Below are 23184 nucleotides of genomic sequence, written 5' to 3'. Positions count from 1 at the left end.
GGTAATTCCTGAACAACCTAACCAATTTCCTTTTATCTGAGGGTTTTCTTTCACACCTTAGCAAGGTGGTCACACATCTGAATAAATTTCGTACAGTTTTTTTCTAAACTGGTGATGCTGGATTCTGCAGTCAATTAGAAATGGTTCCAAGAAACGTTCCTAACTGGTGTAAATCTACATTTCTAATTCTTAGATCCTCACAGAGTCCCTTGGATTTTGAAAACAGTCGTTGGACTGAACATATACTTTTTATGCTGGTAAAGAGAAACTACCAGTCATAGTCAAATATTATCTCTAACGAGAATAGACCTTGACCAAACTAAAAAACACATTGTAGAACCCCCTGCACCACTTATTAAAATGTGTATACATTTGACCCTGTGGGTTTATTTTGGATTTTCTCCAAACTTGTGTGAACAATTCTTGTATTTTTAGGCCATTAAAGATATATGCTGTACTATAATTTCACCCTGGAAAAAGTTGCGACATTCACGTCCACGATGTGTCTATGTAAACTTGAAGACGACTGTCTTGTAACGAGTAACATGATACCATTGTTACCAAACTATAAGAGAGGCTCAGAATTAGAAAACCATATTCATTCTTCCTGTCACAATGCTAAAAAAACCTCTTTGTTTCCATTAAATGCACAGTGGTTCATTAGTGTAGCTGGTAGTATGGGCTAATAAACAAGACCATCATCTGCAAACTGGTTTAGCAAAATCTCAGAAACAACCTTCCAATTTCTGGGAGATAAAGAACATACAGGAGTGACACGCTGCATTTCAAATGGTGCTTTTATTGCAATGTGTTGCATTCCCACATTCATAGATGTTATAGATTTGTTAGTCAAAGCATCATTTCCTCAAGGTTGGCATCCTCACCTTGGAAAAAAAGCAGAGGGATCAAATGCACGAGGTGTTTGTGTTTTGAGTGTAGTAGAGAAGTGTGTGTGTGTGTAAACTTGAGCAGCCACGAACATATGAATGAACAAACCTCCAAATTTTAGACTTCCAGTAGATGCAAATAGAGTTTTTAATTGTCAAACAAACAAAAACAAAAAAAGAAAAGAAAGAAAAGAAAGTTTTGTTTGTCTGTTAGCCTACAGGGCTCTCACTCCCTGCAGGGACTGGACCCGGCCTGAGACTGATTGTCTACAACATTCCAAAGAAAAGGTAGATTTCTTTATATTCACGTTACACACCTGAAGAGGAGGGTTGAGGGGCATTAAAAGAGACAAAGAGAGAAGAAGAGGAGAAAATATAACATGCATAAAATTCTCCCAGATGAACATTGTCACTCATATTGTCTTGTAATAGCTGCTCCGATGCCTCTTTAAAAACAAACTTTACATGAGTGTAATATACAAAACTGGACAAAATGAGTAAAATGTATAATATATATTTATATATATATATATATATATATTTATTTATATTAATTTGTACAAGGGAGAAAGTGGAACCTTGGTCTTTATTTTAACTGAATTCTCCAGAGAAAGCATCAACGCCCCCAAAACAACAGAGTGGTGAGTAAATTACAAGCCTATGAACCATGTCCAACCTCAGACCCAATAAGGCAGCGCTTACAATACCTGACAGCTGATAGCGTGGTAGTTTTTTTTAAAGTTTTGAACACCTCCATTAGGAATGAGTTGGAGTTATAAAAACTACAGACAGTCTTGGACCTGGTTTCCATTAAACCACCAACTCAGTAGGTAGAATTACACGGCAGAAGGTGGGATCATTTCCATGAGAAGGAAATAACAGGAGACATATTTACTAGGAATTTCTTGTGGTAGCCTCTCCCATCAGTTTGGGATCAGGAATCTTGCTATCTTAGGATAAGGCTCACACAGGACTAGAGGAGGGCTGGAAAACTGCTGGCAACCACCAATTGCTGGAGGGGGAAAGTATTCCCCAACTGGGTGGTGAGTGATTGGTGGAGATTTGCACCAAAAACTTGCTCAAAGTTTACATGGAAGACACAGACTTGTCTACAACCTACTGAGAGAGCGGTAGTGAAACATGAAAACATGCAACACAAGCCGGAAACGGAACGCTTGCCTTCAAAGTAAAAGCTGCACCTTACCACTGCAACCACCATGTTTCAAAAGGTGCAACTTTTACTTTGAAGGCAAAGGTCTGCGTTGCTGGTTTGTGTTGCACTCGTCACAGTTTCACTAACTTTTTGGTGAGTAGTTCAAGTCTTCCATGCAATTACATGCGACTGCAACAATCTGGTAGCAATCAAAGTAATTGCAAGGTTTTCGGTGCAGTAACACATACCTCAATACAGCGAATTACACCTCCACAAACCACCTGCCAAACAACTGGGGAGTAAAGATTTTTCCCTAGCAACCTGTGGTTGTCAGGGTGTCACCAACCGGTCTCTAGGCCTGTTTAACTGAGGCTTCAGGCACCTGAACTGTTTTGGTGGAAAAGAGGTACAAGTGGTGCACAAATGTTGGACCGATGATGAGTGAGAACACGTATAAGCTGATAAAAGCCTACTTTTGCTTTGTGGAATAAAATGTTAAAGGTCGTGAACTTGGCTACCCACACCAGACATTAGACGGAACCTGCTAAATACTTAACATCAGGCAGCACAAAAAACACGAGGCAAGCAAAACACGAGGGACAGTTCGCGTGCTGTCATTTATGTCAGGTCACCACTGTGGCTTAGACAGAAAACACAGCTGCATTAATGACACCTATAAAGCAGTGAAGAGAAAAAAAAGGAAAGCGAATGGCAAAGAGTTTGGCGAAAGCGGTCATGAGCAGGAATGTTGAGCGAATTGAGCTGAGGGAGGTTTTTAACAGTACGCCTGGGGATGGACGTCACCTGAAGATGATTAGCATAGTATTCACACTGAGGATCGGTCGGTGCAAGTCAGAGAAAGACACAGACAGGATTTTTTTTGGGATAATGGGTATCCACTACGGGCAAGTTCTTCACAAAGAACCTGAGAAGTTGTTTAGGTTCAAATTAAAGTACTAAGACTAACTCTTCTCGGTACATTCAGGGGACACGTCCTATCTCTGAATACTGATCTGATTGAGACAGTTACTGATGGCCTTTTCACTCCAAGTAAATCTGATATAAAGTGCAAAATTAGATTGTATTTGCAAATTCCTGGAATAATCTGATTAAACGTCTACGTGTGTAAAAAAGTCATTTCTTTATACAGTATTTTTTTTTATAAAGTTGAAAAAAGGTTTTTAAAAAAACCCTGGTTAACAAGGTTATTACTGTTAAACAGCAAAGGAGCAATCTTTACTGCAGAAAGTATATACACGAGGCACCTCAAGTTTGGTATAAAGTATTCAGTTGATGGAAAACCAAAAACCAAAAAGAAGAAGTGAAGGTCATCAGATATCGAGTGGGCTTTTTTAAAATTATTTTGTTGTGACTGTAAATATCTATGAAATGAAATGCTCCAGTGTTAACTCTACAAGGTGAGGAAATGCTTGTTTCAGTAAGGTGCATAGCTAAGGGTTGCAATGTTTTTTTTTTCCCTCTTCCTGTAAACGAGTGATAGCACTTCAGGCTCAAAAGACCTCAATGGCAAAAAGTGGAGACGTCTCGAAAAACTGACCTAACTTTGGGACATCACACAGCTCGCTGCTGATAGGCCACAGGAGGGACGAACATGCAGAGCAGCAGCAGAGAAATCCAAATAAAGGGGGCCGCTACATTATGTTGTGTCCAGTGATGATGAGGTTTGCATATGAGTCCATGAAAAGTGTTGAAGCTTTGGTCATTTACTACCGATGAATGCAAGAAGAAGAAGAAGAGAGGCTACATCAGTCAGACAGAAAGAAATAAAACATCCAGCTCAACTGGGCAATGCTTCTCCATAAAACCAAGGCTCCACTCTCCCAGATCTGCTTAAACTTCTGACAACAGAGAAAATTAAATAATATGGCCTTTTTTTTTTTTTTTTTTTTAAATTAACCCGTACAAAAAGCCAGTCCACACTGCTTCTCTCTCAGTAAAATCACATTCAGCAGTCGCTAAAACCATTCTCTGGCATAGTCATCTGAAACACCCACAGGTACTGTGCAGGGTTGAAAAGAGTCGAAGAAGAAGAAGGAGAGAATCATATAGGACATCTTCCATCTTAGAGAACACCAGATATACAGTATTAATCACACATACATACACACTCACTGATAGTCATATACATACATACATCATCAGAAATTAAAAAAAAAAAAAAAGGTAGAAAATCAAATCAAATAAAAATGTGACGGAGGCGAGTAGTTATTTACCACAAACTCGGAGCACTACTTTTTTTGATTCTGAACAAATACATATTCACATTTCTCTGTTATATACATCATGTTGACATCTTGAAACCAACGTTACAAAAGAACCTAACCTGGTACCTGTTACTTGTAGTGATGACGGAGGGAGGCTAGTAAAGGAAGCAAAGGAGGGACTGTCGTTTCCACTGAATGGCTGTTGCATATAAAACCTTACCCTGGATGTATTTGGCATATATTTTTCCTTCTATTTTTCTTTATTTGCAGGTTAAGCTGACAGCTGCTGCTGAGTTTCTGCAATGAACAGGGTTGGAGAGGAAACCACTTCCATAGGAATGCCTATTTCATGCAGGAAAGTGAAAGGAGGAAGGCTGACACTGACAGAAACCTTTCAGAAAGGTGCGTACTCCCACTTTGTGCAACTTCTGCCGTCCAAACAGTGGCGCAGGACTGTCAGGTGACTGCATTCAAACAATTCTCTAGAAAATACTCCTTGAGGGGGTCTAAAAGGGTTTTAAAATGGTCTGAGGCTTGAGGTGGGGCTGAGATATGTTCTTGCCTTCAGTTTCCCCCTGAATTTCTGATTGATAACAGTGGCAGAGAAATGATTCAGTTTGGAGGTCAAACATTCAAATAATTGAGCTGGAGCTCCTTACTACAGTAACCCACAAGGATGATCATGAATTCAGGCATTTATAAAAAGTCATCAATTAACTCCATTCCTCCAGAATCTGGGAAACTTTCTTGCCTTCTCCTGCTTTGACAAAGAGTTTGGAGGTAGTACGTTTTTAACTGCTTGTGGACTGCGATGCAGTTCAAAGGACCGAAATGGGAAAAATTCTCAAAAATTAGATAAGCGACACATAAGGAGTTTGAAAATTCGAACTTTTTTGATCAATTACATTATTTACAAAACAAAAGCAACAAAAATTTGCTGGTGAGTTTTTGCCACGTTTTGCCCCCACTGTTGTATTTGGTGCACTGCTTTAATTTTACATACAAGTTACTTTTATTTCTTATTCTGGGACAAATCCATCAGATTTAACGATTAGTAAAGTCGATGATAACTAAGTGCTATGTTTGCTTCTTCTTGATTTATGAAAGAAGACTTGTTAGCATGATTTAAAAATAAATCCATATAAAAATAGAAAGAAATCCTCTCTATACTGGAGGTGTTTTTGCATTTACTTCCGGAGCCACTGTTTGGACGCACACTGCATGATTCTGCACACAAATAACACGTCAAGATTGTCACACAGAGCGTTGCAGATGAGCACAAAGTGGTTCTCACATTATTAAACACTTCAGAAGTTGGTGGGTGGAATGTAGACCTTGCATACTATCCCTCTTTTTCTGGGTAAAACATTGCATACGGCGAAGTATCTCTGTGTAAAGACACAGGAAAGAAGCCCTATTCCACACGACTGCATCACCTACGTGAGCGACAGGTTTGGCAGATTGAAGACTTATTAGCTGGGTGGGTGGGGGGAGGAGTGAGCTTTATTTGAAACCTTCTCCACGGATCAAGTTTCCACGAGAGAAAGGAAGAGAAATAATAAACTGAGACCGGTTCGATCAGGGAGCACCCGATATTTGTGCTGGCATTGAGACGTGGCAGATTTGACAGGAGGAAACTCGAATGATGCTCCCCGACAGAACGAGCCCTGCTTTTGAAAAAAAAAAAAGAATAGAAAAAGAAAAGAAAAAGACCACTAAGTTTGGTTACACTCATTCCAAATGTTGTTTAGCATCCTCTAATTTAAACCTTTGGATAAAGGGTGTCGGACTGGAGCAAATTTAGAAAAATCATATGCATTAAGAAGTGCCTAATCCACATATTACATGTTTATAGCTCTACAATATTTTAGTCATGTAAAGAATATTAAGAGGCAACGTCTCAGCAGGGTTTTCTCCTTCTTAAATTTCCGGTAAGGTGTAAGTAGCACATCTTAAGATTTGAATTTTGTTGTCACGAGAGGTCTGTTATCGCTGAGAGACACAGTGTCTGACTGAGCAACAGTAGTCAACAGAAAACTGTATATGAGTGTGTAGCCAGTGGAGTGAAGTCTTCATCAGGGAAACCAGAGGTGGAAGGAGAAGAGGGTTAAATCCCTCGTAAAAAAAAAATATAATAATAATAATAAAGATTCCCAGGAGGTGAGGAGAAAATGAAAGGATGTTTTTGCAACTCTTCCTGTTTGGATTCAAATTCATGACAGCTTTAAATCAATTATCCATCACATCGTTGTTAGGAACTTCTATCACTAAAGCCTCTACTTAAATGTCATTATATAGGAACAATATCCAAAAGCGTGCCGTTTGCTGCGGCTCACAGCAAAGAGCCCGGTTTCAGTTTATCATTATGCTTTGTTTTTTTATACAATGGTTACAACACATGTACTGTCTGAAAAGTTTTTCTGAAAGTATTGTACATACATAAGAATTAAAAAAGAGGAGAAAGCAAGAAAGATGGCTAACTAGCTCCCTGGTTACAACAAGAGAGAAAGCAGAGCAATCAAACCCATCTTTTTTTAAGTGTGGCTGCATGTAGTGCTGACTGGGACGCCAAAGGGAGCGAGATCTACCTTTTTAAAAAAAAATTCTTCAAAAACCAAATCGCTTAAAAGTTTCACATTTTAGAAGCTGGAATAACGTCTTCCTCCTCTACCACAACATGTAGCTGTGTTACAATATCATGATGCCGAAAAAATAATCTAAAAAAAAAAAAAAAAGAAAGAAAACCTGGATCGAATCACATTATAATATATATGTTTTGCTTTTCTGAGTAATCAATTAATTACATTTGTTTTTTTCTTTGTTTTTTCTCATTTTTTTTCTTAAAGGAAAGCAGTTACAAGAGTGAGCTCATCCCCAAGTCTTTGTCCTTCTGTACTGTACAATACTACCTGCCTGCATGGTGCACATGGCAAACAACACTGATAGGCTGAGAGATAGCATGAAGATACACAGAGAGAGAGAGAGAAAGAGAGAGAACCCAACGGGGCTCTGTATTCACAGCTGCTGAGGTGAGGGGTAAAATGTGACGGACAGACAGTTAAATAATCATAACAGTCCTTTTTTCTTATACTTTGAGAAAAATAAAAATAAAACCTCCTCCCAGGGGAGGAAGACACGTAAAGTTCCAAACTGAGCAGCATCCCGTCTGTCTCCCATCCATCCATCCATCCATCCATCCTGGCTGTTGTCAAAGCTTGTTCTGATGATCGTGAAGATGATGATGACGGCAAGAGCAGAAGTTTAAAAAAAACAAACAAAAAACAAAACAAAAAAACCCCCAATCCAACCCAAAACACAAACAAAAAAATAATGATGTAATAGAATAATATGTTGAAGAAGTAGAAGTAGAAGAAGAAGAAGCAGAGCTTGGGAAAAACTCAAACTTCCACCAGGCACCGTAGCTGATAGAGAGAGACAGTCACAGAACCAGCTGATACTGAGCTTCTATCCCACAATGCCACAGAGGTCTGAAACCTTAACATTCCCACATCGCTGAGAGACAGGCAGAGAAAAAACAAAACAAAAACAACAACAAACAAACAAACAAAAATAAAAGCCAGAGGTGCTGCTGTGTGGGATAATCCCAACACTTTAAAAACACTGAGCCCAGCTGTATGCTGCAACTCATGCTCCCGAGATGCGCTGCTGCTGCTGCTTGCTGTTGCGACGGCCTGACAGAAACCGTCCGATCAGAAAAAAACAAAAACAAACAAAACTAACAAAAACATATAAAACACAAATAAAAAGGAGGCCGGCCCTGATTTGACAGTGAAAAAAACTTGGCAAAACTACAATGACGTTGCAGTTGTTTTCTTGGGTCAGGAAGCAGGAAGTAGGTCACCAAGGAATGAGCAGCAAGACAACACTGCCTTTAATAGGCTGAGGCAGACAGACAGGTTGTCAGACAGATTAGACAGGCAGGTTTAAATACACTGCTGCTCCTTCTGACTTCAGTCTTGACTTAAAATGTTCTGGGCATCAAACAACCAGCCCTGAATCCCCACCCCCACCCCTCCCCAGCACAGAAGTGGTTAGGCTGCGAAAACTCCACCGACAGCCAGACCTCTCTGAGCCTACTCTGTGGCCGTCCAAACATCCATCCGTCCGTACATCGATCCATCCAAAAGGTGAGACAGAGACAGCAATGGGTCTGGTGCACCGACCCTCCAAGGAGGAGGTGTAGAAGTGAGAAGTAGATAGAGCAGGAGAGCTGAAGAGGTGGGGGGTGTCACTCAGTGAGCAGCTGCTGGAGGAGGCTCTTCTGCTGGGCTTGGTTGTTCTGGGAGCCCTGGGGTCCGGGGCCCTTCTGGGAGGCCGCAGCTCCGATGGAGCCCTGGTTCAGGTAGGAATCACTGCCAACAAGGTTCACTGTGCACTGGACGTCCGCAAATACCTGGACCTGCTGCACCTGCAGAAACACGGGAATAAAGCGCGAGGCAATGCTTACAGAGGGAAGGAGGTCGCGAGAACCATCACTGACAGCGTCGGGAAAAGTCTAAAAGCTGTCAATCATTTTGACAGATTTGAACAGCAATGTTTGATGCAAGGGCTGTTTTGTTGCTTATTCACTACTTTGCATTGTTTATTATGCCATTTGTTGAGGCTACAAGGTGGGGTTTTTTTTAAATTATTAAAAAAAATAAAGAGGTGGTTTGTAACTTAGCAACAAGGAAGCCTCTGTAAAGGTTGGAGCCTGCACAGTTAACCTAATAAGAACAAGAAAGAAACGGTGCATTTGCTGAACCTTTTTAACCTCACTAAACATTTTCAGGAGCACACGATGCAATCCAAAAAAAAAAAAAAAGCAATTTAACTTGGGGTGTAAATGGAGAACTGGAAGGAGAACTCTGCATCCTATGAGCATATTCTAAAATAAAGCCACAAACTGAAACTAAGACAAAGCAAATGCAACTGGGGTGTATATCCCGATGCAAAGTAAAACAGGAAATGAAAGACAACTGAGGCTAAACACGATAACACAGAGGGTGAAAGCATGTTTAAGAAAAAGAGGGAACACTAAGGAAAGTAAAAACAAAGTCACCAGGCAGTGAAAGGTGGTCAGTGGGACATGAAACTATCACAGCTGTCCAGGCTGGCAGGTTCAAAGTCACTGACCTGCTGGTCGCTGCACACTGAACCAACGTTGCTGAGGTTACTGTTGCTCATGCCAACTGACTGCCCAATGGGAGGTAATGAGCTGACGCCACTCGAGCCCCCGGCCATGGAAACGGTGATGCTCATGTTGTTATAAACCCCCTGCTGGCCAAACGGCTGCCCTGCGCTCTGTCCTGACTGACTGAACAGGCTGCAGCACAGAAAACAGTCAGAGATGAGTTAAAACCGGCCTCACAGATTTCATTTATTAATGTTTGCAAATGTCTTTGTTCCTTATAAACTGTATGCATGCTCCTAACCTGCCCACGCTTGTTGGTTGCCAGCCTTTCATGTCGGGTGACTGGTAGCCAGTAGATGAGTTTTGCTGAAGTAGAGGACTCTGGGAGGTGGAGTTCTGAGGTGATAAAAGTGGGCTGGAGGGGCTCATCTCAGGAGCAAACGGTGGGTCTTGCTGGACCACAGCTGTAACAAAGAAAACATGGATGTTTCAAAGATGTGAAATCATAGTAAATTTATGTAGGTGAATCAATTTTTAAAAGGTTTTAATGTTCTTAGGCACAAAATCAAATTCACCAACCAACAAAGAGGGTGGCAACACCTTCCGAACAGAAATGCAGACACAATCATGTGCTTAGAGCTAAATGCACAACAAAGAGCCTCTATCCAGTCACTCAATATGGAAGAGCAGCATTTCTACTCTCAGATTACTGAGGTCATCAACCTTCTCCTAAGAACGAGCCCAGACACTTTTGGAGGAAGCTCATTCCTGCTGGCTGAATCTACAATTGTCGTTACCAGCACCTTTAGCTCCACCTCCACCTTATTCATCACAACAGATCAGTTTAGTATCCACACCAATTTTTCCTCCAATTTGTGAACAAGGTTTAAATATGTCCTCTTCAAGGAAACTTCAAATGGGGATGAATCACCGCCTTAATATGGTGAAAGGGTTTAATCCTAGACCCTTGCTCTTGGTCAGGTCTTAACAGGCAAACTGGTCCGGGGTAAGGAGTGAGGGTGGAGTGTATGTTGGAAAAGACAAGAAGAACCCTGTGACCTGTCCAAGGCTACGCACTCAGAGGGAGGGGGTCACCAAAGATAACCTTGAAGTCTTGCTTTTTTTGTTTGTTTGTTTGTTTTACCAGTAAGGGCCCAGCCAGTGTTAGCCTGAAAAAGCCACATGGGGCAGCGCTCCTGCAGAACTCCAGAAGGAGCTTCAAGGATCCGGTGGTTTGCAGACTGAAGTCGAAGTTGGAAGCCTTGGAAGTCTGATTCCCAGCTGGCTTTAGGGACTTGCACCTCTAAGTCTGTCAAAACTGTTGAGTGTAAAACTTCATTATAATTGGTGTTAACCAATGGTAAACTAATAGCCAATTTAACCTCACTGTTGAACAACGGCATTATAAGTTAATTTTACCAATCAGTAGTAAAACAATCATTTATTTTTCATGTCAGTTTGTGTGATAAAAATATTTGTTTAACAATTCCCTTCATGCTCCTACTTCTAATTGCATTTAATGCAGACCACATCCTATTTCCTAAAGCTACCCCAGGTGCCTTGACCTAAACGGAAGTCATCCCCCCTCCCCCAAAAAAACAAAACAAAGCAGAACAAACAAAAACCAGGTTCACACCAACATCTCTTCACCTGTCTCCACCTGTATTAATTAAAATATCAAAACTTTTTGATATTTTAAAGTGAGCCTGTCGTGGTTTAGTATTTTGGTTATTTTGCTCCCGTGAACTCACCGGACCCTCCAAACTGCTGAAACAGGCCTTGCTGCAATGAGGAGTTGACGGTGCTGTTGAACTGGCCCTGCACGCCACCCATCAACGTCTGGTTGTTCAGGGGAACTCTGCTGGGCAGCTTGTTGTCCAGAGGGCCCGCGGTAATGGGGCTGAAGTGACTTGGTGAGGTAGGAGGGTTTCCCGCCATCGGGTTGTACCCTGGTGGGAAGTTGAACTGCTGTTGCTGCTGTTGTTGAGTCGTTGTGGGGGGAGCTTTGGGGACCCTAGCAGTCCCAATGGGCCCCACGGCTCCAGTGGGAGTGCCTGCTATGTTCTGTCTCATCAGCATGACCTTCTGCTGGAATAGTTGGCGTTGGCGATGCTGGATGCTGTAGAGTTCCCGCTGACGCTGAGCCAGCATCTGGGCATTCAGCGGAGGCTGCTGAGAGGGAGCAAAAGAGCCTGTTACAGAGAACTTATTGCCCATGTTCAACCTAAATATGATAGTTAATCTTATTATCCTGAGCTGCTTTGTACAGGCTTAAGAAAGCAAATTGACCCAATTTAAAGACCAGCATAATAACCATAGTACAGAAAAAAAGCAAGTTATTAATATGATTTGAAGAAGACTGGCAGTCCTAATTTTCTTAATTTCAATCAGCTCCTGGTAGGGTTCAAAGATCTTATGTGGCTGGCACAAAAAGCCAATACGAGACCTAAATTAAAGCCTGCATTAGGACACTTACATTCTTTTGGGGTCTCACCTGACCCCACAAAAATCAGCTAATTATGTTGTATGATAACTTTTGTTTATTAAATAAAGTAATGCATAATTTTACCTTCACACTGTAAATATTTTCAGAGTTACAGAGGTGCGTGGAAATTCAGTGTTTTTAGTTTGCCCTTTCTTGGGCCCTTGTATCCTCGTTAAGTGCAGGAACATGAAATCTCCGGTGTGGAAAATTTAAGCTCTATTAAAAAACTGCAACCAAATTCATTTGCACCGATTGCGAGTATCTAAATCCAAAACGTTGGTGCGAAAGATACTTTTCATTTGCTTTCAAGTTTTCTCCAGTCAAGTTTTCAGAAACGGTCGAACATCCAGGGTACCCAGGCCTGTTTCGATCACTTTATATCACAGACATTAGACTGATGGAGTTTTACAGCAAAAAATGATATATCTCATGATACTGATGATGAAAGTAGGTTACAGAAAAAAAAACTCATGAACAAAAAGGTGTTGGGTTTACACTGTGAGATTTAGAGCCGGTATAAAACATATATGGATTGCCATTTTTAACAAGAGCTTAAACAAAGCAACAAAGAATACTGTGAACTTGTTAAATTAATGGACAGAAATGCACATTATGCTTAACTGGCATGTGCAGTATATAAACAGACACACAGTTATTCATTTCTATGGCTTGAATTTCAGCACCAATATTGATTATTATCACTTTTTTTTATCTGAAAAAAAAATCTATAGTTAAACCCACAAAGTTCAGCCTGCTAACAAAAGCAGGGTGGTGAGTAGACAAACGCTCTCTACCACCGTGACTCACTTGCGAGGGCATTTGAGGTTGTTGCACCCCCTGACGAATCCCCATGTTCACATGCTGGGCTCCTCCTGGAAACTGATTCATCCCTGCCAGCCTGTTCTGGAGCTGCAGCAAAGAGAAAATCACAATGAGCAGAGGTCAGACAGGTTGGACTAGACCAGAGACACGATAAGAGCAATAACAGAGAAGAAGAAATTAAATCAGAGACAAAGAAAATAACACTACTGGACAGTGTGGAGACAGAAGAGAAGAGCAGCGGGGAGAAAGAGGAGTCGAGCACTAGAGATGAGAGAGGAGAAAAAAAGGTAAAGGGAACACATCGTTTTATCTCAGCTGCCTGTTATGCCTTGTCGTGGTTTCTCATAACATGGTCACAGTTTCAATAATATTTCATGTGAGTTTGAAGCTTTAAATGGAAGGTGACCTTAAAGAGACAGGAGCTAAAATGACTTATTTCAGACAGTGGAATGATCTAGGGCAGGGGAGGGAAACTCCAGGCCTGAAGGGCCGGTGTCCTGCAGGTTTTAGATATCCTCCTGGGTCAACACACCTGTATCAAATGATTAGTTCATTACCAGGCCTCTGGAGAACTTCAAGACATGTTGAGGAGGTAACTTAGTCATTTAAATAAGCAGTGTTGGATCAAGGACACATCTAAAACCTGCAGGACACCGGCCCATGAGGCCTGGAGTTCCCCCAGCCCTGATCCAGGGCCTGCACAGAGGCCCATTATAAGATAACTATTTGGAACTGTTAACCATGTAAAGCTAATTTTAATAAAATTATGGAGCTGGGAATTAGCATAACAGGTCAATACAATTCTGTGAATAAATTACACCTAAACAAAGTTCACAGTAGTTACTTAAAATGTTAGAGGCAGAAGAAAAAGAGGCGACATCATTTACAGGTTAATGAACTGAATACACACCGGACAAACTGACTCTGTGTCCTTACCTGCTGTGGACCTTGTAGTCTCTGCTGCAGCTGCAGGCGCAGTTGGTTCGGTGGCAGCCTGACCGGATTGCCCATCCCCTGTGGTCTGGTCATGCCTGGCCTCAGTCCCATGCCCGTCCCACCGGGGAAGGCCCCTCGAGGGGCTCCGAACCCCAGACCCTGCGCCCCCACCGTGCCCAGCTCTGGAGGAAAAGGAGCTTGTGGAGCTGGTGTGAATTGGGAAGGATAGGTGGGGAGTTTAGGGTCTATGGAAACTGGGGTGGCAGTGGGTTGCTGGGGTGGAAAATTTTGAGGTAAAGGGTCAAAGCAGCCACCCTACGAAGAGGGAAATAAAACAGGAAAAGGAAATCATGACGATGTTGTCTCGTAACCACCACAGTGTCCTTCAGTAAGATGGGGTAGGATTTTTCCAGTACTTTCTAGTCAAGTTGCCTTTTAAGTAATATGTTAGTATATCTATTTGGTCATTTAGAAGAGAAAATAAACATTCTGGAAAGTGAGAGCAATAACATACAAGATAATTATTGGACCTGGAGTTACTTGAGACCTGAAGTCTGAAATCTAACCATCTGTTCCCTTTATCACAACCCAGACTTATTGTTTATATCATAAAGGCCTTTGCAACAGTTTCACACCATGGTGGTGCTGCGGTTAGCTCTGCTGTCTCACAGAAAGAACGTCTCAAATGTCCGGGCCAACTGGGTTTCCAGTGTAGTGATATATAAATAAAGCACTATAAGAATCTCTACTCCCAGGCAAAAAACAATGAAACAGCACTATTATTTACACGTAGATACTCATAAAAGTATTCAATTTTATACACTAACTAAAATGCACTCTGAAAAACGTTAATAAAACCAAAGCCAAAAGTGGACCAAATGAAATCTTTAAGGCACATTAAGTCAGCAATGTAGTTATTAAAGGTGAAGCAGAGACAGAAGCAACTGCAAAGCTACACTTTCAAAAGACTTTGGCATCACAGCAGTCACCAAACAGACGCAGAAGTATGATGTAAACAAACCAAAGTTCTTGTAGACAGTTTATCTGGAACACCAGTCCGCATTAATGCTAGCATTAAGTAAATGAATGGCTATGACTAAAGACAAACTTAGCTCAACCCTTGGACCACATGATACGATCACAGTTACATGATGACAGAGGACTCCAAAGCCACACTTTGTTCCTCATTGTTTACTTCACTGTTCAACTGCCAGTACTGCTGCTGTTATCGCCTCGCTCCAGGTACAGCTTGCACGTCAGTCCATTACACAAAAATCAATCTACACATGTCATTTCCACAGCGTACACCTATAGTCACTTGCACTTACAGAGCAATTACTTTCTATCAGCGATTTGGCTCCGCCCAAAAAACACATCATCACCTGTTTTCTGGTTTGGAAAAGCAAGTCTGACATCGAACCATAATCATTTTCAGCCATTGAAACAACGTCGCTGCCACAGCGATTTTGATGTTTTTGAAACACTGAAATATTTTAATTCCATTTAAATCGTATCTGTGTTACCTGAGTGTTACAAAGAACTGAAAGAAGCATAAAAGCCAGAGATCGCCTGTGATTATTTGGCAGTTTATCTGCTTTTAAACAAGCCAAAATAAACTCTAAACGACTGCGGTTAGAAGAGTTGAACAGAAGTAAAGGTAAACATAAACTAATTGAATCACCTTGTGTTTTACTTGAATGCCGTCCAGGAGTTTTATTTATATTTCTTGTGCCAAATCCTTGTGGATGGCACAAAAAAACAGATCAGAGGCCAGCAGAGGCTGCCAGCGCTTCAGCTGAGCAACTGTTTTGAATGTTTTGATTAATTATAGCAACATCGTAAAATTAATGATCATGCACTGGTCTTAAAATTAATCTTGTAAAGCCTTTGCAGGGCTTAAAGTCCAGTCTGCTGGTCAAAGTGTCCAACAGCAAAAGCTAAAGTGCTCTGTTAATGTGTTTGTAGTATAAAAGCACTCAGAGTTCACTAAGCCTTTCCACTGTCTTACAAGCTTTATGACCTACTCACCTGTATCAGTTTGTCGATACCCAGGGCTTTGTCAAGCTCAGCCAGTTCGCTTTCATCTGTCCCACTGAGGAAGTTAACCAGCTGCTCTAATAGAGCCTTCTCATCGTTCCGGGCTTCAGGTGTGGTTGGAGGGCCAAGCACTTCATCCAGCGTACAGGGCACACACTGCCTGCTCAAAAAGACAAAACACCGTCTTTCCCACGCTCCCCTCTGGGCTGTGAAGAAGCAGCTTAGACTTATAAAATCAGACTTACTCTTGTGGTGATGCCAAAGGAGCCTGCAAAGGAGTTCCCAGACCATCAAACGTCAGGGTGTCAGCCAGAGCCAGAGGCTGAAACTGGGAATCACCCACATCCATCTTGGTTTGACCTGAAAGGGAAATTCATACACTAAGGCTTGTGGAAGAAAAATGTTTATGAACAACAGCATGCAATCTTTAGGTTTAAAGTGCTCGGTGCAACTTTTTTCATATATTAGATGCCTTCTACTTCCCTTTGTTCAAACAAACAAACACACTTTCTACTTCCACCATCAACAGGTAACAAGATATATATGGAAGTTACATACTTCATTTAATCTTGGTAAAATCTTTACCACGCAGCCATGACGTAGCATTATATTGCCCCCTTCTCAAGTAGAGTGAAAAAATTGATCATATATACATTTATATCTATCTATCTATCTATCTATCTATCAAGGGCCTGATTTATATGTCAGGCCCATGATAGTTTGGAATCTGGCCTTCTCATTAAATTTGTTACCGTCTGGTTGTAGCTGTGGACTGTGCAGTTCATCCACATGCTAAACCAAAAAGACTGACTTTCAATCACTTACACAGCTGCTACAAGCTACACTGTTTGCTAACACAGAAAGCAAGAAAGACAGTTGATGCTCAGCAATTTCAACAGATGGGAAGCCTGCAGAGTGGCATAATCCAATTATAATTTATGCTGTCATTACAAAGTTTGTTGTTTCACTGAATTTCTTTTTAATAGCAGAATTTAGTTCTGACTACACAGGGTAACCAAACTGTGGCTGCAGTACACTTATTTACCAGTGGTTGAGGTGAAAGGGTTCATAACTTCGGCCTCTGGAAATGGACTGCTGTCTATGGGGGTCTGGAAGGGGTCTCCTTGTCCCGGTTGTTGGCTTGGAGTGGCGGGATTGCAGAACTCAAATGAAGACTGACTCTGAAGGCTGCAGCCAGAGGGCGGTCTGCCATCACTGAGCCCTGCGACACAAACACAAGGACACAGCGAAAATCACTTTAAGTATTTCATGAGGAAAGAAATACTTTATGTATCCCATAATATAAAATACTAATAATATCTGGCAGATATATTTTATTCTAGGAGGTGATATCATGTGGTATGAAATATTTCCAACATCTGTCGCTGCGGGAGATGAGCTCAAACGTGCTGCGCTGCCTGTCCAGTTAGCCGTGCAGAGGGTTGTCAGGACTAATAACGATGGATAAGTTTGCTCAGTGACCACCTCTCCACCACAGCCTTGAAAGTATCCAACTTTCAGCCAATCACTGATCATTTTATTCAGTCAGTGTCACCAGATCAGACCACAGCCCAATTACAGTGTGTTCGCTATATGTGAGTGAAAGAAAATCTCCAACATTTTGCTGCACTCAGTGCGGATCTCAGCTTCCCTAGGAAACAGAGCCTACTCATCCCCAAATTTGAATATAGCCTCTATGTTGGTCTTCCAGTTCAGTCTGGACTATCGTTGTATACACCTCCACCACATGAACATCCTGAGTGTGCAGCCACCTCTTTCCTTCTGAAGTTCATCCCCATCTCTCTGATCTTATTCACATTCAGAAGCAGACCAATCCACAAACTCCTCCACTAGTGCTCTATACTCCTCCTCCTGCCCATCACTAATGCATCCAACCATGCAGACCCGGAGTTGTACTGAAAGCCTAGCTATGACAAAATGCATCCATTTATTTTCAAGCAATTTTGGGAGATTTGTCCTTTGACATGCAGGACAAAGAAGGACGTAATCCACTTCAGACATGCTCTTGCTACTGGAAAATGAATATATCCAGTACGAAGAGAAGGTAACCAATCTTAACGTGACAAGCATTATACAGTTAAAAATTAAAAAAAAAAAAAATCCAGGCTTGGTAAAGAAGTGTGAGATACTCTTGTGAGATACAAGAGTAAGTACTGTTTGACTCTTTAGCCATTGTTGTTCTCTTTTCTAATGTTTTATAAATTTTGCTTACAGCTTTCTGTTCCTCATGACATTTTCTATCCATGTCAAAAGCAATTAGACTCTTGACTATTCAAATTGAGCTTCTGTCTGAATTAGGTAAGCACACTGCCAGGATAGAGCATGCAGCACACTGAATGTGTGACAACCCACTTGCTATTGGTAAATCAACTGAACTATTTGCTGTGCTATTCCCGCTTTGACACAATTCAACAGCATATGGAATTCATATTTGGGATTTGGAAGATTAAAGACCGGCTACTGTCCGATCCTTTTTCTCCTGTCAGGTGATATTTAGAAAGATTCACGTGTGAAAACAGCTGAGGAAACATTTAGACGTTTTCTCTGCAGTGTGACAAGAAGTAGAGTAAGAGTTTGGTTACATGGCTCCTGGAAGCCACTAGAGGGCATTAAGAATATAAAAATGCCGGTGAATGAACTCTGGATCATACCATTACTACTACCATCAATACAATAATAACAATAACAATGATTTTGAATCCAATCAATTTAAATACTATCCAATAACGGCTTAAAAAACAAAATTAGTAACTATTATAACAAACAATCTGATATTTGAATGAAATCAAGGATTTATTCATCACGAGCTGAAACAGTACCTCTGTTAGGAGTGCCAGGAGGCTCTCTCTTCACATTTACATTGCGGGGAGTGCTGGCCTCGCCGGGTTGGAGCTGAGTGGGTGACTGCAGTTTGAGCTGGGGGGAAGGGGAGTGAAGCTGAGGCGATGGGGACTGCAACTGTGGGAGGGACTGAGGCTGAGACAGGGGTGACTGGAGCTGAGGCACAGGGGACTGGAGCGTAGCTGGGGGCTGGGGGCCCGGAGACTGAAGTTGAGGGCCTCCTCCGGGGTTTGGTGTATCCTCACTGCCCTGTTTGGCCCCAGCTGGGCCTCTGAAGCCAGGCAGCATCTGGGAGAGAGGGTCCATATCAACAGATACACTAGAAATCTACAGGCAAGAAACAAATGAAAAAGAAATGCAAATAAAAGGTGTTAAAAATAAAGTATTAAAAGATAATTGGGGAAAAGGGGGGAAGTGGGTGTTGGGAAAACTTCAAAGACTACAGCTGGTAGCTGAACCCACAGTGGAGACAAAGTCCAAGAAAATAAACATGCAACTCGGTTTACAACGGCTGTCCTGCAACTGGCAACACAGGATCAAAGCTCAGAGGAAAATTTCAAGGCTTGACTGAGAAAGATCCTTTTTAATGCCGTGTCACGCAAGCACGATTGAAAATAAGTCCTCGTTTAGGGTGGGAAGATTAACATTACTGGGTCATTACAGTTGCGCGTTATAACTGTCTGATTGGTCGAAGCTGGACAGAGTTCATCAGCGTCTGTTGCTTTTGACACTTGGATCACTTACCGATCAGTTTAGGTTGTTGAAAGGTGTTTTCTGTAATCTGGGTTAATCTGACAGGTATTTTCTGTTTTGGCTATAGGGACCACAAAATACACCTCGTATCAGCAGACGAGTAAAATCCCTATTTTTCTTACTTTTACCAGTTCATTAGTTTTACTTCCTAAACCTGGCTGCTCTAATGGCGTTTTACCTCATTATTTTCTGTTGCAGTCTCATTTTAAAGCGTTATTTTATTGGTCTGATGATGCAGTGGCGATCTGAAACAAGTTCTCATTAAGCTGTAGTTGAAATCCCACTCTGAAGGCCTTCTGTTTTATTACTTTACACAAATGTTAAATGCCCAATTTTCAAAAATTAACACAATATCAACAGCTGTACCATGGAGTCTCGGCTGTCTTTGCGGCTGTCTCTGCGGTTTTCTCCGACAGGGCTCGATTTGGGGCTGGACACTCCTCCAAGTTTGGTTGCACCTCCTGCGCCAACCGTTGACCCTGTACAGGTCACTCCCTCCCCACCAGCTTTCTTCTCTACCTTAATTCTCACTGTCTGAAGGCTCAGAGCAGATGGAGGTGGCAGGTCGTCCAAGTCCTTCAAAAACAAAAAGGTTTCAGCCAGGTGCCAAACATCAGGAAGTCAAATACAATGTAGTATACAGTAAAGAATAAATGTTCATCATAAATTAACGGACTTAAGCACTGCTTGCATTTACCTGAAATTTAAATCTACGAAAATGTAATAATACAGAGAACCCTAAATGTAAGGTTTGAATATTAATTATATCAAAATATGAGCTAATTATTATGTTTAATTTTCACCTTTTCATAGAGTGACTGCATCCGAACACATAGTTTACAGAAGAATGTATGTTTGTATGGGACATTAAAGACCATCTTAAATTATAATATATTTGACTTTTAAAATTAAAACAATCCAACCATTAAAAAAAGACCAAATAGTATATTAGTATATTTTATACTGCATTGTGTTTCCTTTAAATTTTATTCCAGAAAAAGAAGCTAAAGTTCTCTTTCATAGCATTCGTTTGTGTCTCACTATGGGAACGCCTCCTGCGTGACCTCATCAGAAGCTCAAATACCATTACGCCAGCCCTTACAGGCTGGCTAGGTGACGCCCATGTCAGGAGGGGCCAGTGCCTCCCTATATAATAGGCTGACATAGCGTCAGATGTCATTCAAAAACCTCTTCTCGCTTCTCACAGAAGCCTGTAGACAACTGTGCTATTGGGTGCTAAAGCTAAACTGTCCACAGATTCTTGGGGTCCCCCAAGTTACACACACTAGCACACAGACTGATAGTCTGGAGCAGTGTCCACCTGCTGTCACTGAGAGCAACTCACGTGCCGGGGATCTTGAACTTTGGAGCAGATCTTCTCTCCAGGGACAACCCGCTGTATGGGGACTGGAAGCTTCACCCAGAGGTGGTGAAGCAGATCTGGCTGCGATTCGGTCAGGCGACTGTGGACATTTATGCATCCAGATAGAATGCTCAGTGTCCCCTGTTTTACTCACTGCATGATCAAGAAGCTCCACTCGGGGTGGATGCTCTAGCTCACAAGTGGCCAAGAACCCTGCTCTATGCTTTTCCCCCAGTGGCCCTCATTTCTCCAACTCTGGCCAGAGTGAGAGAGAGAGGTCACTATATGATCCTGATAGCCCTGCACTGGCCAGGGAAACACTGGCTGGCCGAGATTTTTCAGCAGCTGTGCAGCCCACCTTGGCCGTTACCACTACGCAGAGACCTCCTGTCTCAGGCACAGGGGGAAATATTCCACCCCCACCCAGAGAGGCTAGCTCTATGGGCTTGGCCCGTGAGTGGTTTAACCTGAACACGGTGGGGCTCCCTCATAGTGTTATCGACACTATTCACTGTTCTAGAGCATCGTCTACTAGGACGCTATATGTGTTTGAAAGCTGGTGCGTAGAATCACAGGCCATCCCTTTTCAGTGCTCTGTGGCTGTGATTCTGTCATTTCTTCAGGCCCTGATTGATAAGGGTGAAGCCTTCTCCACCATCAAGGTGTATTTGGCAGCAGTTTCGGCCTGCCATATTGGTTTTGAGGGAAAGACTGTTGGCCAGCATCCCTTAATATGCCGTTTCATGAAGGGTGCACGGCGTAAATTGCCTACGTCTAGGCCGTTGGCTCCATCGTGGGACCTTCCCACAGTATTGGCTGCGCTCTCCTGTTGCCCATTTGAACCCCTGGAACAGGTTGAGTTAAAATTTCTGTCCTTGAAGACTGCTCTTTTAATTGCTTTAGCTTCTGCTAAACGTGTGGGAGAGATCCACGCTCTCTCAGTGCATCAGTCATGCATTCAGTTCTCCTCGGATAATACGAGGGTCAGTATGCGGCTCAACCCTGCCTTTGTCCCGAAGGTTGTCGGCACATGTTCCCCTATAGAACTGCCGGCCTTTTGCCCACCGCCTTTCTCCTCAGAGGAGCAACAGCAGCTGCATACCTTGTGTCCAGTCCGTGCTCTGCGCATTTACATGGACCGAACCCAGAGTGTCAGACAAAGTGACCAGCTGTTCGTGTCCTGGGCTAAACCACATATGGGAAAGCCTGTGTCTAAACAGCGCCTCTCCCATTGGATAGTGGGAGCAATTGCCCTGGCCTATACTAGCAGGGGCCTTCAGCCCCCTGCTGGCTTACGTGCGCATTCCACTAGAGGTCTGGCAACCTCATGGGCTCTCTTTAGGGGAGTTTCTATTCAGGAGGTGTGTGCAGCTGCATGCTGGACCTCCCCTCATAAATTTGCTAGGTTTTACAGGTTAGATGTGACAGCACCTAACCTAGCACATTCAGTCCTCAGTGCAGGTTCTTCCCGGGTGGGGGCCTCTCCCCTGTGAAGTGCTGTTGGGGACGGTTGTCTTCTTAACAGGCATGTCTGGCAATCCGGGAGTCAGTATTTCTCCCATAGTGAGACATGAAACGAATGCTATGAAAGAGAACTTAAGGTTATGTATATAACCCCGGTTCTCTGAGTAGCATGAGTGAGTGTCTCACCAGACCGCCCTCCTTGCTATGGAAGCGAGGAAGAGGTGGGCTTGTTTTGAATGACATCTGACGCTATGTCAGCCTATTATATAGGGAGGCACTGGCCCCTCCTGACATGGGCGTCACCTAGCCAGCCTGTAAGGGCTGGCGTAATGGTATTTGAGCTTCTGATGAGGTCACGCAGGAGGCGTTCCCATAGTGAGACACTCACTCATGCTACTCAGAGACCCGGGGTTATATACATAACCTTAAGTTTCCTTTTATAGTATTTGCAATGCCCTATATTCTAGACTTCTATTGCAATAAGTGAAAATGATTAACTATTATTTCAGATGCTGTTATGGTTCTGATTCTCATCTTTTGGGTTGAGTAGGGATGTGTTTGTAGACTGTTATTTTTTTTAGTTTTTGTTTTATGTGGCAGCAGAAAGGAAACAAATGTGAATATCAGATTAGAAATAAATACAGTATAGAAGGCAATTACTAATACTTTCAGGCTCACGTGCAGCCCTGCACTCCAATACAGCTGGAATTGTGTAAAAAGTGGCAACTTCAAATGACTTTTGGATCTCTTATAGTCATAACCCTACTTAGGTAAAACTATCATAGTTTGGACCTAAAATACAAAGTATCTAAAATAAAATCAGTATATATATTCTAATACTGGATCATTGTAATTGATTCCAAATTGTCTATATAATTTTAATTTTGCTGCTGTACACTGCTGGGCAGCTTTATCTAGAACAATCGTTTAGTGGAGTTGCTTGTAACTAAAGCTTTAAAATAAATGGTTTTAAGTACAAAGTGCAATATTTGTATCCAAAATGTGCTGATTTTAAGCATAAAGTAGCAAAACACAGAAGTAATATTAAATAAATAACATTATT

The 23184-nt window shown here is 42.1% G+C and overlaps 1 protein-coding gene across 7 annotated transcripts in view; it reads right to left on the bottom strand.

The window, feature by feature from the left end:
• Positions 1-1624: 1624 nt before the first annotated feature.
• Positions 1625-23184, bottom strand: part of ncoa1 (nuclear receptor coactivator 1) — an 82598-nt gene continuing 61038 nt past the window's right edge. For 4 of the 7 annotated variants that reach the window (XM_040018580.1, XM_040018583.1, XM_040018582.1 and 1 more), the window contains 11 exons: positions 19661-19870; positions 18520-18868; positions 16725-16901; positions 15925-16039; positions 15671-15839; positions 13643-13957; positions 12692-12793; positions 11151-11571; positions 9701-9863; positions 9402-9591; positions 1625-8694 (listed from right to left, as the gene is read on the bottom strand). In XM_040018580.1, coding sequence (XP_039874514.1) covers positions 8515-8694; positions 9402-9591; positions 9701-9863; positions 11151-11571; positions 12692-12793; positions 13643-13957; positions 15671-15839; positions 15925-16039; positions 16725-16901; positions 18520-18868; positions 19661-19870 — 2391 coding nt within the window. In that variant the 3' untranslated portion in view covers positions 1625-8514. The remainder of the gene's footprint in view (positions 8695-9401; positions 9592-9700; positions 9864-11150; positions 11572-12691; positions 12794-13642; positions 13958-15670; positions 15840-15924; positions 16040-16724; positions 16902-18519; positions 18869-19660; positions 19871-23184) is intronic. The other 3 variants (XM_040018585.1, XM_040018587.1, XM_040018586.1) reach the window with 3 other exon arrangements.

The sequence above is a fragment of the Simochromis diagramma genome, unplaced genomic scaffold, assembly GCF_900408965.1.
Source record: "Simochromis diagramma unplaced genomic scaffold, fSimDia1.1 OVJJ01000802.1, whole genome shotgun sequence".
In the NCBI taxonomy this organism is placed as follows: domain Eukaryota; kingdom Metazoa; phylum Chordata; class Actinopteri; order Cichliformes; family Cichlidae; genus Simochromis; species Simochromis diagramma.
Note: the sequence above shows the minus strand (reverse complement) of the source record. Positions and strands in the feature narration are given on the sequence as shown.